Source organism: Choristoneura fumiferana, chromosome 12 (genome assembly GCF_025370935.1).
Source record: "Choristoneura fumiferana chromosome 12, NRCan_CFum_1, whole genome shotgun sequence".
Lineage (NCBI taxonomy): Eukaryota > Metazoa > Arthropoda > Insecta > Lepidoptera > Tortricidae > Choristoneura > Choristoneura fumiferana.
Window position 1 is genome coordinate 18606959 of NC_133483.1, and position 18746 is coordinate 18625704.

The 18746-nt window shown below is 37.3% G+C and overlaps 2 protein-coding genes across 2 annotated transcripts in view; one reads left to right on the top strand and one right to left on the bottom strand.

The window, feature by feature from the left end:
* Nucleotides 1-18746, top strand: part of ko (Stork-head domain-containing protein knockout) — a 269884-nt gene that overhangs the window by 108693 nt on the left and 142445 nt on the right. The window lies entirely within an intron of this gene.
* On the bottom strand, nt 1898-11422 carry LOC141433637 (uncharacterized). The gene is made up of 5 exons (XM_074095742.1): nt 10720-11422; nt 10428-10524; nt 9757-9843; nt 8982-9068; nt 1898-1940 (listed from the first exon to the last, which is right to left on the bottom strand). The coding sequence occupies exons 1-5, from the start codon at nt 10730-10732 to the stop codon at nt 1898-1900; spliced, it is 327 nt and encodes a 108-aa protein (XP_073951843.1). The 5' UTR covers nt 10733-11422.

Consider the following 18746-nt stretch of genomic DNA (forward strand, 5'->3'; position numbering starts at 1 on the left):
TATCATTAATCAAGATTTGATTTAATCTAGACAACCATTGAAATACTATCAATCTAAGGTCATTCACCAGTCAGTCCACTCGGCGTGATTGTAACCGTACATTTTCATTTAAAGAAGACATTACCATCAATGCAATAGCAGGCCCAAGTCATTCTAGTCATAGAAAATATTGAGTCAATTGGCAATTGTCCCTACACAGAAACAAGCAAACAAATTATTTGTTACTCTGTCTAGAATCTTGACAAGTATGAACCAAAGTCACTTCCCGCCGTCTGTCCGCTTAAATCTTTTAAACTAAGGGATGGATTAAAATGCGGTGTTCACCATCAGTTTGATTAATATTCACGGAAGTTTTATAATTATATAATATGATACATATACTACCGACGCCTTTCGGTTTCCCGTGGCTCCTGATTGCGGGGGTTTTTGGGAATTGGAGCTGAAAAGTGTGAACTGCCTTTGATTAGGGACAGAGGCCTTTTAGGGTTCCGGGGCCAAAATGGCAAAAACGGAACAGTTATACTTTCGCCATGTCTGTCTGTCTGTCTGTCTGTCCGTCCGCGGCTTTGCTCAGGGACTATCAATGCTAGAAAGCTGTAATTTTGCACAGATATATTATGTAAACGTAACGTGGGGGTGATTTTTTTTTCTTCCAACCCTATAGTGTGGGGTATCGTTGGATAGAACTTTTAAACCCACTGGGGGTTTGCTAAGACGATTTTTCGATTCAGTGATTTGTTTGCGAAATATTCAATTTTAAAGTGCAAATTTTTATTAAAATCGAGCGTCCCCCCCCCCTCTAAAATCTAAACCAGTGGGGTGGAAAAATTTGAAAAAATTCAGGATGGTAGTGAGTATGTCAAACTTACAAGGAAAACTATAACGGCTAAGTTTGCTTGAGAATTATTAGTAGGTTAAGAGTAAGTAGCAGCCTAAGGTATAAAATATACCTCATCTTGGAAGATAAAATACGAAATCCTTAGAAAAATATGACTTAATATTTTCGTAATGGCTACGGATCCCTATTTTGGGCGTGTCCGACACGCTCTTGGCCGGTTTTTTTTTAATATTACCCGTGTCAAGCCGGAGCTGGTCACATGTTTGTAGTATTATGAAGGATACTTTTTAAATTATTTTTTGATATTAAAGCAAGGGATTAGGTTAGTTTGTTTCAACATGCCCAGAAAGGCTTCTCGTCGTAATTTTTGATACAAAATGTATTCGCACCTTAGACGCAGTAGGTTCGCTTTAAGCATCGACCAATTTCAACAATGTTCACCGCAATTAAATATCCTGAAACTCATTAAGTTGGTTGTTGTTTAGTCGCAGTTTATATACTATACTACCTAACCTGGTTAGGTTAAGTTACCTGGTTAGGCTGGTATCTAGGGTTATTTTTCAGAGGGGGGCTGGCCTGGATTCTTGTGTGAAGATATCAGTATTATAGATTTTTCAATCGGTAGCCCAACATCCTGGGGTGGGCACTAGACCATATTGTGGTGCCACCCGCCCCCCTCTATATACGCCTATAATCGGTAAATTAGTGTCTTTGTACCTAGCTGATCAAGAAGTTACACCAAACGGCAACCATTAAAAATCAATTATTCAACACGACCAACCGTACAATCACAATATTACATCGTCACATATTTTAATCAATTTCATTTATCGGTCAATACGCCAATACAACGGCGGCCAATCAAATAAACTGTTTCAACACGCGTCTAAAACGGCTTGTTAAACATTTATTTATAACAAACACCATCAATCAAAGACATATCTCTATATCTCGGTGTTGTATAAGTCATTATACAACCCGTCCTTTGACCTATGATTACAATGAGTTAATAAATGAGTATCAATTACAGAAGGCAATACTAGTGTATTATGTCAATGTTTACATTTTTGTGATGGTTGCAATAACGGCCAACACTCGAAATCTGAAATTGAATAACGATTTATGCACTGGTATTACTGTCATCGAGGAAGTAGCTATAGTCTGTCAAAAAAGAGAAGAAATTAAAAAGTGGCGAAATTAAAAAGAGAAGAAATTAAAAAACACTGTAGTGTCATCTCTTTCAAACCCTGTCAAACCAAAAAGGGAGGACACTACAGTGTTGCCACTTTTTAATTTCTTCTCTTTTTTGGCAGACTATACATCGACTATTTTCTAGGTCAAAAAAATCCTTGGTGGCCGTGGGTTCGAACCCGAGGTCGCACTTCTGAGTTTTACTGAATTTATGTGCCGCTCGAAATTTACCTCTAGCTTATGGTAAATGAAAACAAAGTGAGGTAACCTGCACACACCGGCGAAGAAATTTAATGGTATGTAAGTTCCTAATCCGCACTGGGCCCGCGTGAGAACTACGGCACAAGCCCTCTCATTCGGAGATGAGGCCTGTGCCTTCCAGTGGGACGTACGAGTATATAGGCCGAGATGATGTTAGGATGATGTTACTGGTCCTACTAACATCGAGAAAGTAGCCAACTATCGCCTATTTTCTCACTCAAGAAACGAACAATAGATCTCGTATGAGTAAAAGACTTACGCGCAAGGTAAATAAATAAATAAATATCATGTGACACTTGACACCAATTGACCTAGTTCTAAACAAAGCGACGCTTGTACTTTGGATACTGGGCAATGGATAAACATACTTATATAGATAAATACATACATAAATATCTAATTTTTTAAACATCCAAGACCCGAGAGCAAGTATGATCTTATTATTCAAACAAATATCTGCCCCGGCCGGGAATCGAACCCGGGATCTCAAGCTTCGTAGTCAGGTTCTCTAATCACTTGTCGTACAGGGTGGTAAGGCTTGGTGGATTTCAACTAATGTGATTAGCCGATTGTCATTCTGTTCTGTCGCAATGAAATCGTACCCTAAAACTTTCGTCTCACGACCTCTCGCTAACAATCACGCTGATTACGATTTACGATGCGTTTGCGCAGTGTCCAGCGCACGCTGTACTTTATAGTAATGCCAATAAGTTTGACCCTTCGGTCAATTAAGATTTATAATTGTTCTGTTGTTTAAATGAATTATTGGTCATTGACTCATTGTTTTGGCTGTTCGCTTATTGGGCAATTTTGAGCGTAAATCAATAAAATGTTTGCCTTTTAGTAAGCGTGTTAAATAATAATTTATTGAATTAGGCGTTACTTTGCGGAGGTCCATATCAATGAACTAAAAGAATTTCATTGCTCACCCGCGACCTTATGATAGCTAAATTTATGCAAAATATGCTTGTACATGCAGTTCCTCCACCCCCACACTGTAAGCCTTTAGGCGTGCCAGGACAGATTCGTATTAAATCAGTTGAGTTTTAGGCCATAATTTGAGTTAGTACGACTCTGTTGAGGTCAGATTTGCCATCGGTCTGTTTCTGAATAAAACAGATTCGACATACGACTTATGATATGGTAGTCACTTTCTTTTTAAACCAATTTCTGAGTAGGTCAGATTCTTATAAGGTCCCGTGACATGACAGTACTACGTCGGATTGGTAATAAGTTGGATTCGGACTTATGTAGTTTCTTATCTCATCCGATTAGCAATGATTCGATTAAGAAATTGAACAGATTCTTTTAATGATGAATTCTGGAAATAACGTTTTCTTATTAGGTCAGATTCTATGTATATTTTATTCCGAAAAGGCCAGGTACAATTAGCAAATAAAAAATACTACGAACTATGATATTTTATATTCTCGTTATAAATTTAAACAGATATCTGAGATACTGGCCACTTTAAGATTAAACATGATAAAATAATGAATGGGTAGTTCTTATTGATAATGACACATTAATGTCTGTACTGTAAGTCATATAAATTCTGCTGTAAGTTCAAGAGAAATACCATATACGGGACCACGGCAACTGTAACGTTACCGAAACGTCGAGGTAAATATTACTTGTGTAAAAATAGCGTGATAAGTCCCGTATATGGTATATAGACTATGAGTGAGAATCACGAAAGTTTAAAACGTTATAGTTCAAGAGAAGTTTTTATAATGGAACATAAAGACATTAAAATAGTTAAAACTGCTAAAGATCGGCCCTGCATACTATTAAACGGATATAAATATTGCTTCAATGTCAAAAACAAAAAAACAGACACATTAAACTTTAGATGCAATAACAGAGATTCGTGTAGGGATTTATTTGGCGATGACAAAAATGGGCCTGAGTTTGGCGGTACGAGTTCCGAGAGTGAATCTTCCAGTGATTGTTCAAGTGATTCTGAAATATTCTGAATGATCATTATCGGATGGCATTTAATTTATAAGTTATAGGTATCTAACGCGTTCGACGTAAAGGGCGAACTTTAAGAGGACTTATTTATTAAGAGTCCGCAGCAAGTAGCGCTCAACTCCGCGTTGAGATCACGCGCTAACGCTTTAAAATGTTGTTGTTTCACCTAGAGTAAGACAGGGCGCTAGAAAGAAAGCAAGAGCGCGCTAGCGGGAAGGCGGAGCTAGAGACATGTCACAGTAACAATATTGCAGTAAAATATCTTCATACAATGGTGAAATTATTGCAGTATCTAAGTAGAATATAACAGTAGAACATCTCCAGACCAAGATTATAATATATACAGCGCGGGAGGGCAGCTACCGGCTAGGATATTATTTGGCGTTCCAAAAACGTAAATGTACATTACACTACACATTACGCTGTAAAACTTTTTTACTGCCCATGGTGAGTACACAATTTTACGTCTTCACCTTGCCAGAAAGTGGGTTTTACCATACGCATAGCGGGCGGTAAAACTCACATTATGGCCAGGTGTGGCGTAATAGTACATTATGTCTTAAGGGCGGTTAATAAGAAATTACGAACGAGAGTATTAGAAGCTCAAAGTCAAAGACTGAGGACTAGGTCGATGTTCATAATTATAGTACCGCCCGTGCGACTTACAATGTTTTCATCACATTTGCGAGTAAAATTGTATATGTGTAAAAGAAAAATATTATTGTTACAAAAATTGCCGATACCGCTGGTGCAGTTCTTGGCAGCGCCAGCTACCAGCCGCCCTCCGCCTCCCGCAGCATGTGCCTGACATGCGTGCACGAGGTCCTCCTGCTAGTCGTGCAGAACCTGCGCGCGCAGCAGTATTAGTACGCGCAACAACTCATAACGCCAAAAAAAGGCCCTTAGGTTTTATTAAGGACTGCAACCAAGTTAGCCTGCAGCTTACGACACTGTTTACGAGCAAGTGTGATGAAATAGTATATTGTACAACAAAAGCATAAAACGAGCAATTTTACCCGAGACGTTCATATAGCCACCCGAGCCACGGCGAGGGTGGATAGAAACGTCGAGGGGAAAATGGGCTCAATGCTAGAGTTTTACACTCTGCTTTTCACTTCGCTTGCGAAGAAATGAAATAGCAATAGTAAAAATAAATGTTCACTTATTTTGTACCTTTTATTTTTCATGCTTTACTATATTAGTTTTATTGATTTATTTTCATCGATTTGATTGATTTTTAGGTGTAAAAAAATAAAAAAATATGTAGAAACTCTTTTGTTTGTGGTTTCACACCTTGATTGCCTTGACCTTAGACGAAGATTCTACTTTATGCACTAGAGCATAAAAAGTTATTGTATGTTGCCTAGATGCAGCATGAACACGCACTTTACGAGCATGAGAAGTGAAATAGTCGATTGTACAACAAGAGCATAAAACGAGCCATTTTACGACGTTTACGATTTTAAGACGTTCGTTCCGGTACGGCGAGGGTGGATAGACACGTCGAGGGAAAAATGGGTTTAATGCTCGAGTTTTACACTGCTTTTTACTTCGATTAATTCGAGGAAATAGCAACAGTGGAAACAATGGTTCACTTACTATGTTTCTTTTATTTTTCATGAATTACTATATACATAATTCTATTTTTTTATTTTATTGATTTATTTTGATTGATTTGGTTAATTTTTAGTTTTATATAAATAAATAAAAAAGTTAAAAACTTTCTGTTTGTGGCTGGTTGACACCTGATTAGCTTGGTCTTAGACAAAGATTTTATTTTATGCACTAGAGCATAAAAAGTCATTTTATGTCGCTTAATCTCAGCATAAAAACGAACTTTACGAGCATGAGAAGTGAAAAGTATAATATCTATAGACTACAACATCAACTTGATTGGACACATTGAAGATTGGGTGTATTGAATAAAATAAAAAAAGTCATACAATATTGTTTTATTTTTTAATACATACAAGTATGAAAATTCGCTTATTTTTAAGAACTCTCTCGTATCGGTAACTTTCTAGGTAGACGCGGATCTATAATTTCAGGTAGTATGCATTCCATGTAAAATTTTCTCAATTTATTTAATATGCTCTCCCAGAATCCTGTATCCTTTTCGATTTTTTCGAATAATATGCCTTTTGGAGTCCACACCACGAAGATACAGTATCTTTTTTTTGTAATATTTAACTGACCTTGTACTTGATAAAAGTAGTTGTGATTTTGCTTCAGTTTTATTTTCTGAGGATCACTTTCGTCCAACACACAGAAAGTAATTTTTTTCTTTAAAATAGCTTCTGTTGGCGTCATATTTGCCGCCGAAGCTGGGCATTTGATCTCCACAATTGTTTCTTCGTCTATGACTCCGTCGGGACTCGCGCCTAAATACTGGTGTTCCTCGAGGATGTATAACCCACAAGGTGATACTTGCACTCCTAGTGCAGCTTCAGTCTCTTTTAAAGCGATGGGCTCATTCTCATTGCCGTATCTAGTAGCATCGCTACCTTTAAAATTGCTATATAAGAGTGTTTTTATAATATTTTTACACGACGTGGCAGCTCTTCTCTTACATATTTGACCAAACACTGACGCAGTAAGGCGTATTTTTCGTTGTTTGATCCATTCAGGGTTCGTTGCCTGCCCAACGGTATCTTTTTGGATATTTTCAAGTTCTATTTTACTTTTTGAAAAGTCTGCTAAGAGTGCTTGTTTTCTTTTTTCGTAGTGCTCAACTTCCATATCTGGTTCTTTTTCGATATCACCGTAATGTTCATCGGGTCCTGCGATACGTTTTCTTCGTTTTGATTTTTTGTCTTGGCTTGATTTTCTTTTCGCCTTTTCTGCCTGCCTCTTCTCATACTTCTGCGTGTAAGTCCCCAGTTCTTCATTTTTTGTTAATACTTTACTCATGGTTGCTACAAGACTCCCGGTGTTTCTTTTTGTAGCAGCTGCGTAGCAACGGGACTCATAAGATCCACGAAGGGAGTAATTTATTCGTTTGCCTCCTATAAATTTTGCGATTAGTGCATTAAACTGCTCAACAATATTGTTTGTTTGCCCCATAAGGAGACTTTCGGCATTGTTTAAAATAGGACTTATAGCGGTGTATATGTCATACCACAAGCCACAATCTTTCATTTGGCCTATGAAGTTTTCTTCGCCTGGTTTCGGGCCATTACAAAAATATGTTTTGCAGTTGGCATGCTCACCAAAAACGTGGCAAGGCCCGTTTCGTAGGTCTTTTTTTAATTCATTTACTTTCTCAGTAAAAGTTTTCCCTTCCATTTTCGAAGAAAAGTCTATTGCTCCTTTAATTGCCTTTCGTAGTCGCAATATGTTATCATTTAGGCATTTCCTCATGATAATAGGGACAGGTCCTTGTTTATTTTCAGTTTTTTTTGTCAAATTTCTCAATTTAGTGCAATAATTTCGTAATAAATGATTACTGCATTCTATTTTGTGTATAGCAGTGGAGTGGCCATATGGCAATGCTTCGTTTAAAGCACTCATGACACTGCTATCGCCATCACCAATAAGTTTGGTGTATTTCAAGCCATGCATATTTATGCTGCATTTAAAACCTTCTACTACACCGTCGGCTTCCATTGCTGTGGAGCTACCAGACCAGTTTTTAAAACATTTATGTTTCTTGACCTCAATCTTTTTATTACTTGCAACAGCGCATACAGAGCAATAAGAATTCCGTATTCCTAAAAAGAGAACCTTTTTAGTTTCATACCCAATAATGCACGCTACCCCGGATAATGAATTATAATTGCTGGTACGATATGATCTTTTTCCCCACGATGCGTCCGCTACTACTGTGATGTAGGGAACGCCATCAGCGTCTACGTTTCCTTTTTCAATTGCCATTTGTTTTTCTTCGAGTCCTGCCTCAAACATGCTCTTCAAAGAGATATCTTTTAAAACATCCCCAAGCAACAAATTCTCTTTCCCAAATGTTTTCTCCGCTATACATGGCATATCTAAATGAGCGCAAAGCTCATCTAATTGGGAAAAGCCACTACCCGAACATACGACTGCTTGAACAACATTTTTATTAATTTTAGACTCTAGTTTTTCATTATTAAATGCTTCTTTTTTGCCACACATTTTGCATTTGAAAAGAAAAGTTGACTGGAATCCGATTCTCGACTCCTTCACAAAATCCATATCTTTAAAGCTGCAATTAAATGGACTATGATCCACAGCCTTCATTTGTTCAAATAAATATTGAACATTGAAAATTCGTCGACCTGTCATTTTACGTACGACTTCCTCATTGCTATCATGATCAAGTTCAATTTGTAATGATGGTGTCGAGGACGGAGTACTCGGACTCAAATTTCTGAAAGGAAAAAAAAAGTTACGTTATATTTATACCATGCAAGGTTAAATCAGAGTATACGGTGAAATAAAAATATTTGATACTGCATTATGAGGCGTACACTACTACAGAAAACTTCTAACGCCGGTGACGCTATGCAAAAAATACGTTTCGATTTTCGGTGCCATATTGTGCGCGCGACTACATTTTTAATACAAGCTTTTTGCTGACTGTACTTGCATTTTCATCCAAACTACTTTTCCGTACCAAATGTGGAAGAAGTGGGTCAAATTCAACTCGCAAGATTTTACCTGCACATACATTCATAGGTACATACATTGCAACTATTGCAAGGTAAAAGCTTGTAAAAATAATAATAAAAACACCAACCTGCTAAAATTTTGAAATTGAGGCGGAGGATCGGTATTGTTATCACTATCAGACTGCTCACTGGCATGCTCTCCGGTGCCAAGCGTACTGCACATGTAAAAAATACATACATAGTGAAATGACGTCAGTCGCCATTAGTCAAAGTAATAACAGAGACTACCAGAGGTAATACTTCGTTCGTAATACCTTACTTATCGCCCTTAATGAACAATGGGATATTATAGTGCTATGACCTGTATAAGTGAAATAACAGAAGTGCGGTGTACATCGATCAAGATAATAAACTGAAATCATCTTTAATAGCCGTGTCAATATAGGTACGAGTAGGTACTAGTCTCAGTGCAGTTGCAGTCAAGAGCGAAAATAAAACTACAAGTGAAAAACGTAAGTAGCTGTGAAATAAGTTTTTGGTAAAAAAAAAAATCTGTTCAAGCTTTTTTTTTTGCTGACTGTACTTTTTGTCGACTTTACTAGCATTGTTACCTATTAAACTACATCATACGAAATTTCAAGTCGATGCCATTAACCGTTGAAGAATTCCGTCCTGCGGAGACGATCCTGGCCGGACTACCAGGATGTCAGCTACCAGATTATTGTATTGTCACGCAATTCACATAAGTATACCAAATTTCAAGTCAATTCGACCACTGAAACTGAGTCAAATTCAACTCGCAGGATTTGAGCCTCACATACATACATACGAGTACATAGGTACATACATTGCAAGTTAAATAAAAGATTGTAAACTAGTAAAAATAATAATAAAAACACTAACCTGCTTAAATTTAGAGGTTGAGGTGGAGGATCGGTATTGTTATCACTATCAGACTGCTCACTGGCATGCTCTCCGGTGCCAAGCGTACTGCACATGTGAAAAATACATACATGGTGAAATGACGTCAGTCGCCATTAGTCAAAGTAATAACAGAGACTACCAGAGGTAATACTTCGTTCGTAATACCTTACTTACCGCCCTAATACACAATGTGCTATTACAGTGCTATGACCTGTATAAGTGAAATAACAAGTTTGTGTGGTGTACCTACGTCGTACAAAAATAATAAATAAAGGTACGAGTACGAAAATTCATTTTTAATACAAGCTTTTTTGCTGACTGTACTTTTTGTCGACTTTACTAGCATTGTTACCCAAACTACATTTATTTTGTACCTATACCAAAAACAAGTCGATAACATTGTAACAGTTGAAGAGTTCCGTCCTTCGGAGACGATTCTGGCCGGACTACCAGGATGTCAGCTACCAGATTATTGTATTGTCACGCAATTTACATAATTATGCAAAATTTCAAGTCAATCCGACTGCTAGAAGTTGGTCGAATGCAAGATTTGATTACAGACAAATATCGGGACAGGTGAAACTAAATAAAAGCTTGTAATAGAGGACAAGGAAGAAAAATCTTACGCTACTGTCCTAGTTATAACTTACCTATTAGGATTAATGTTTTCTTTTTTATGACGAGCCGGTCCTTTTTTTTTCCTACGAGCCGATAACCATAATCTTGTCTTCGATGATCTTTTCACTTCTGGAAACAAGAACATTAATAATTATTTTTTATGGGAGCGCCATAGTTCGCATAGGTACTCTTTTCTCTTTTCTAGTAAAACCATAATTATTTTTTGTCCAAATCATCGTTTGTCAGTATGCGAGCCGATATATGGACCCATTTTTTATAAGTACTTGGTAATATTGACTAAAATGCATCTAGGTAGGTACTTACCCTGTTTATCCATTTTTGTAACATAAAAATGCAAAGTCCATATAAGAAAGCCAAGGTCGTCGAACAGTATGTGCACACACACCACCAGTATCACCAAGAAATATCAAATCCGTTATCAGTCCAAGTCGTAAGTAGTTAGATCGCGTTTATGATACGAAGAGAATTCACCAAAATAATATTACGTAACTCTCGCGCACAGCTGACGAGTCACTACTAACGAGCGACGCACGCACACGCAGGGCCAGCGTAAACCAAGGACAAAGGGCGGCGCGTACCGCCCTCCCCCGTACCGTTCCCCCGCGCTAGAGTGATTCGCTGCAGATTCGCATAAAAAATGTATAGTTTTTTTACTGATTTTCGTAGTTTCGTTCTCATTTGAAAACCACAAAATCATTTCGGAAAAATGCTTTTTCTTATGAAACTACATAGTTTAGTCGATGCCGGAAATAGGTTTTGACTTCAATCTGAACTATATTTTGGCCGTAGTATTTAACCGAACTGCACAGGGTTTTTGGCTCTTAAAATGCAAAACTTGTACTCGTTCTATTTTCTTTGTAATACCATTTCAAGAGTCATAAACTAATTTCAGGCCTAGATATGCCTTATCTCATTGTATTTACAAAAAATCATGATGATGCTACTTGTTATTTTAAAATAAGGACGTAACTACGATTTGTATGGAGAATCAAGCTTGCTGCGGACTCTTAAGTTAAACAAGTTTGTGTTTCTAAACTACTGAAACCAAGTGGTATGTAAATTGTTTTTTAATTAGATACCTACCGGTACAATATTTGAAAAAATATATTTATTAATTAATATAACTAATATATTATTTGCCCTTTGACTGTACATTCGCCTGATGTACCCAGAAATTGACTGACATATTATCTGACCTTCTCATAATAAATACTAAACAGAATCCAATCAACATCGAATCCGTCGTACTCGGAATTACACATATTAAGAGTCCGCAGCAAGTAGCGCTCAACTCCGCGTTGAGATCACGCGCTAACGCTTTAAAATGTTGTTGTTTCACCTAGAGTAAGACAGGGCGCTAGAAAGAAAGCAAGAGCGCGCTAGCGGGAAGGCGGAGCTAGAGACATGTCACAGTAACAATATTGCAGTAAAATATCTTCATACAATGGTGAAATTATTGCAGTATCTAAGTAGAATATAACAGTAGAACATCTCCAGACCAAGATTATAATATATACAGCGCGGGAGGGCAGCTACCGGCTAGGATATTATTTGGCGTTCCAAAAACGTAAATGTACATTACACTACACATTACGCTGTAAAACTTTTTTACTGCCCATGGTGAGTACACAATTTTACGTCTTCACCTTGCCAGAAAGTGGGTTTTACCATACGCATAGCGGGCGGTAAAACTCACATTATGGCCAGGTGTGGCGTAATAGTACATTATGTCTTAAGGGCGGTTAATAAGAAATTACGAACGAGAGTATTAGAAGCTCAAAGTCAAAGACTGAGGACTAGGTCGATGTTCATAATTATAGTACCGCCCGTGCGACTTACAATGTTTTCATCACATTTGCGAGTAAAATTGTATATGTGTAAAAGAAAAATATTATTGTTACAAAAATTGCCGATACCGCTGGTGCAGTTCTTGGCAGCGCCAGCTACCAGCCGCCCTCCGCCTCCCGCAGCATGTGCCTGACATGCGTGCACGAGGTCCTCCTGCTAGTCGTGCAGAACCTGCGCGCGCAGCAGTATTAGTACGCGCAACAACTCATAACGCCAAAAAAGGCCCTTAGGTTTTATTAAGGACTGCAACCAAGTTAGCCTGCAGCTTACGACACTGTTTACGAGCAAGTGTGATGAAATAGTATATTGTACAACAAAAGCATAAAACGAGCAATTTTACCCGAGACGTTCATATAGCCACCCGAGCCACGGCGAGGGTGGATAGAAACGTCGAGGGGAAAATGGGCTCAATGCTAGAGTTTTACACTCTGCTTTTCACTTCGCTTGCGAAGAAATGAAATAGCAATAGTAAAAATAAATGTTCACTTATTTTGTACCTTTTATTTTTCATGCTTTACTATATTAGTTTTATTGATTTATTTTCATCGATTTGATTGATTTTTAGGTGTAAAAAAATAAAAAAATATGTAGAAACTCTTTTGTTTGTGGTTTCACACCTTGATTGCCTTGACCTTAGACGAAGATTCTACTTTATGCACTAGAGCATAAAAAGTTATTGTATGTTGCCTAGATGCAGCATGAACACGCACTTTACGAGCATGAGAAGTGAAATAGTCGATTGTACAACAAGAGCATAAAACGAGCCATTTTACGACGTTTACGATTTTAAGACGTTCGTTCCGGTACGGCGAGGGTGGATAGACACGTCGAGGGAAAAATGGGTTTAATGCTCGAGTTTTACACTGCTTTTTACTTCGATTAATTCGAGGAAATAGCAACAGTGGAAACAATGGTTCACTTACTATGTTTCTTTTATTTTTCATGAATTACTATATACATAATTCTATTTTTTTATTTTATTGATTTATTTTGATTGATTTGGTTAATTTTTAGTTTTATATAAATAAATAAAAAAGTTAAAAACTTTCTGTTTGTGGCTGGTTGACACCTGATTAGCTTGGTCTTAGACAAAGATTTTATTTTATGCACTAGAGCATAAAAAGTCATTTTATGTCGCTTAATCTCAGCATAAAAACGAACTTTACGAGCATGAGAAGTGAAAAGTATAATATCTATAGACTACAACATCAACTTGATTGGACACATTGAAGATTGGGTGTATTGAATAAAATAAAAAAGTCATACAATATTGTGTTTTATTTTTTAATACATACAAGTATGAAAATTCGCTTATTTTTAAGAACTCTCTCGTATCGGTAACTTTCTAGGTAGACGCGGATCTATAATTTCAGGTAGTATGCATTCCATGTAAAATTTTCTCAATTTATTTAATATGCTCTCCCAGAATCCTGTATCCTTTTCGATTTTTTCGAATAATATGCCTTTTGGAGTCCACACCACGAAGATACAGTATCTTTTTTTTGTAATATTTAACTGACCTTGTACTTGATAAAAGTAGTTGTGATTTTGCTTCAGTTTTATTTTCTGAGGATCACTTTCGTCCAACACACAGAAAGTAATTTTTTTCTTTAAAATAGCTTCTGTTGGCGTCATATTTGCCGCCGAAGCTGGGCATTTGATCTCCACAATTGTTTCTTCGTCTATGACTCCGTCGGGACTCGCGCCTAAATACTGGTGTTCCTCGAGGATGTATAACCCACAAGGTGATACTTGCACTCCTAGTGCAGCTTCAGTCTCTTTTAAAGCGATGGGCTCATTCTCATTGCCGTATCTAGTAGCATCGCTACCTTTAAAATTGCTATATAAGAGTGTTTTTATAATATTTTTACACGACGTGGCAGCTCTTCTCTTACATATTTGACCAAACACTGACGCAGTAAGGCGTATTTTTCGTTGTTTGATCCATTCAGGGTTCGTTGCCTGCCCAACGGTATCTTTTTGGATATTTTCAAGTTCTATTTTACTTTTTGAAAAGTCTGCTAAGAGTGCTTGTTTTCTTTTTTCGTAGTGCTCAACTTCCATATCTGGTTCTTTTTCGATATCACCGTAATGTTCATCGGGTCCTGCGATACGTTTTCTTCGTTTTGATTTTTTGTCTTGGCTTGATTTTCTTTCGCCTTTCTGCCTGCCTCTTCTCATACTTCTGCGTGTAAGTCCCCAGTTCTTCATTTTTTGTTAATACTTTACTCATGGTTGCTACAAGACTCCCGGTGTTTCTTTTTGTAGCAGCTGCGTAGCAACGGGACTCATAAGATCACGAAGGGAGTAATTTATTCGTTTGCCTCCTATAAATTTTGCGATTAGTGCATTAAACTGCTCAACAATATTGTTTGTTTGCCCCATAAGGAGACTTTCGGCATTGTTTAAAATAGGACTTATAGCGGTGTATATGTCATACCACAAGCCACAATCTTTCATTTGGCCTATGAAGTTTTCTTCGCCTGGTTTCGGGCCATTACAAAAATATGTTTTGCAGTTGGCATGCTCACCAAAACGTGGCAAGGCCCGTTTCGTAGGTCTTTTTTTAATTCATTTACTTTCTCAGTAAAAGTTTTCCCTTCCATTTTCGAAGAAAAGTCTATTGCTCCTTTAATTGCCTTTCGTAGTCGCAATATGTTATCATTTAGGCATTTCCTCATGATAATAGGGACAGGTCCTTGTTTATTTTCAGTTTTTTTTGTCAAATTTCTCAATTTAGTGCAATAATTTCGTAATAAATGATTACTGCATTCTATTTTGTGTATAGCAGTGGAGTGGCCATATGGCAATGCTTCGTTTAAAGCACTCATGACACTGCTATCGCCATCACCAATAAGTTTGGTGTATTTCAAGCCATGCATATTTATGCTGCATTTAAAACCTTCTACTACACCGTCGGCTTCCATTGCTTGTGAGCTACCAGACCAGTTTTTAAAACATTTATGTTTCTTGACCTCAATCTTTTTATTACTTGCAACAGCGCATACAGAGCAATAAGAATTCCGTATTCCTAAAAGAGAACCTTTTTAGTTTCATACCCAATAATGCACGCTACCCGGATAATGAATTATAATTGCTGGTACGATATGATCTTTTTCCCCACGATGCGTCCGCTACTACTGTGATGTAGGGAACGCCATCAGCGTCTACGTTTCCTTTTTCAATTGCCATTTGTTTTTCTTCGAGTCCTGCCTCAAACATGCTCTTCAAAGAGATATCTTTTAAAACATCCCCAAGCAACAAATTCTCTTTCCCAAATGTTTTCTCCGCTATACATGGCATATCTAAATGAGCGCAAAGCTCATCTAATTGGGAAAAGCCACTACCCGAACATACGACTGCTTGAACAACATTTTTATTAATTTTAGACTCTAGTTTTTCATTATTAAATGCTTCTTTTTTGCCACACATTTTGCATTTGAAAAGAAAAGTTGACTGGAATCCGATTCTCGACTCCTTCACAAAATCCATATCTTTAAAGCTGCAATTAAATGGACTATGATCCACAGCCTTCATTTGTTCAAATAAATATTGAACATTGAAAATTCGTCGACCTGTCATTTTACGTACGACTTCCTCATTGCTATCATGATCAAGTTCAATTTGTAATGATGGTGTCGAGGACGGAGTACTCGGACTCAAATTTCTGAAAGGAAAAAAAAGTTACGTTATATTTATACCATGCAAGGTTAAATCAGAGTATACGGTGAAATAAAAATATTTGATACTGCATTATGAGGCGTACACTACTACAGAAAACTTCTAACGCCGGTGACGCTATGCAAAAAATACGTTTCGATTTTCGGTGCCATATTGTGCGCGCGACTACATTTTTAATACAAGCTTTTGCTGACTGTACTTGCATTTTCATCCAAACTACTTTTCCGTACCAAATGTGGAAGAAGTGGGTCAAATTCAACTCGCAAGATTTTACCTGCACATACATTCATAGGTACATACATTGCAACTATTGCAAGGTAAAAGCTTGTAAAAATAATAATAAAAACACCAACCTGCTAAAATTTTGAAATTGAGGCGGAGGATCGGTATTGTTATCACTATCAGACTGCTCACTGGCATGCTCTCCGGTGCCAAGCGTACTGCACATGTAAAAAATACATACATAGTGAAATGACGTCAGTCGCCATTAGTCAAAGTAATAACAGAGACTACCAGAGGTAATACTTCGTTCGTAATACCTTACTTATCGCCCTTAATGAACAATGGGATATTATAGTGCTATGACCTGTATAAGTGAAATAACAGAAGTGCGGTGTACATCGATCAAGATAATAAACTGAAATCATCTTTAATAGCCGTGTCAATATAGGTACGAGTAGGTACTAGTCTCAGTGCAGTTGCAGTCAAGAGCGAAAATAAAACTACAAGTGAAAAACGTAAGTAGCTGTGAAATAAGTTTTTGGTAAAAAAAAAAATCTGTTCAAGCTTTTTTTTTGCTGACTGTACTTTTTGTCGACTTTACTAGCATTGTTACCTATTAAACTACATCATACGAAATTTCAAGTCGATGCCATTAACCGTTGAAGAATTCCGTCCTGCGGAGACGATCCTGGCCGGACTACCAGGATGTCAGCTACCAGATTATTGTATTGTCACGCAATTCACATAAGTATACCAAATTTCAAGTCAATTCGACCACTGAAACTGAGTCAAATTCAACTCGCAGGATTTGAGCCTCACATACATACATACGAGTACATAGGTACATACATTGCAAGTTAAATAAAAGATTGTAAACTAGTAAAAATAATAATAAAAACACTAACCTGCTTAAATTTAGAGGTTGAGGTGGAGGATCGGTATTGTTATCACTATCAGACTGCTCACTGGCATGCTCTCCGGTGCCAAGCGTACTGCACATGTGAAAAATACATACATGGTGAAATGACGTCAGTCGCCATTAGTCAAAGTAATAACAGAGACTACCAGAGGTAATACTTCGTTCGTAATACCTTACTTACCGCCCTAATACACAATGTGCTATTACAGTGCTATGACCTGTATAAGTGAAATAACAAGTTTGTGTGGTGTACCTACGTCGTACAAAAATAATAAATAAAGGTACGAGTACGAAAATTCATTTTTAATACAAGCTTTTTTGCTGACTGTACTTTTTGTCGACTTTACTAGCATTGTTACCCAAACTACATTTATTTTGTACCTATACCAAAAACAAGTCGATAACATTGTAACAGTTGAAGAGTTCCGTCCTTCGGAGACGATTCTGGCCGGACTACCAGGATGTCAGCTACCAGATTATTGTATTGTCACGCAATTTACATAATTATGCAAAATTTCAAGTCAATCCGACTGCTAGAAGTTGGTCGAATGCAAGATTTGATTACAGACAAATATCGGGACAGGTGAAACTAAATAAAAGCTTGTAATAGAGGACAAGGAAGAAAAATCTTACGCTACTGTCCTAGTTATAACTTACCTATTAGGATTAATGTTTTCTTTTTATGACGAGCCGGTCCTTTTTTTTTCCTACGAGCCGATAACCATAATCTTGTCTTCGATGATCTTTTCACTTCTGGAAACAAGAACATTAATAATTATTTTTTATGGGAGCGCCATAGTTCGCATAGGTACTCTTTTCTCTTTTCTAGTAAAACCATAATTATTTTTTGTCCAAATCATCGTTTGTCAGTATGCGAGCCGATATATGGACCCATTTTTTATAAGTACTTGGTAATATTGACTAAAATGCATCTAGGTAGGTACTTACCCTGTTTATCCATTTTTGTAACATAAAAATGCAAAGTCCATATAAGAAAGCCAAGGTCGTCGAACAGTATGTGCACACACACCACCAGTATCACCAAGAAATATCAAATCCGTTATCAGTCCAAGTCGTAAGTAGTTAGATCGCGTTTATGATACGAAGAGAATTCACCAAAATAATATTACGTAACTCTCGCGCACAGCTGACGAGTCACTACTAACGAGCGACGCACGCACACGCAGGGCCAGCGTAAACCAAGGACAAAGGGCGGCGCGTACCGCCCTCCCCCGTACCGTTCCCCCGCGCTAGAGTGATTCGCTGCAGATTCGCATAAAAAATGTATAGTTTTTTTACTGATTTTCGTAGTTTCGTTCTCATTTGAAAACCACAAAATCATTTCGGAAAAATGCTTTTTCTTATGAAACTACATAGTTTAGTCGATGCCGGAAATAGGTTTTGACTTCAATCTGAACTATATTTTGGCCGTAGTATTTAACCGAACTGCACAGGGTTTTTGGCTCTTAAAATGCAAAACTTGTACTCGTTCTATTTTCTTTGTAATACCATTTCAAGAGTCATAAACTAATTTCAGGCCTAGATATGCCTTATCTCATTGTATTTACAAAAAATCATGATGATGCTACTTGTTATTTTAAAATAAGGACGTAACTACGATTTGTATGGAGAATCAAGCTTGCTGCGGACTCTTAAGATT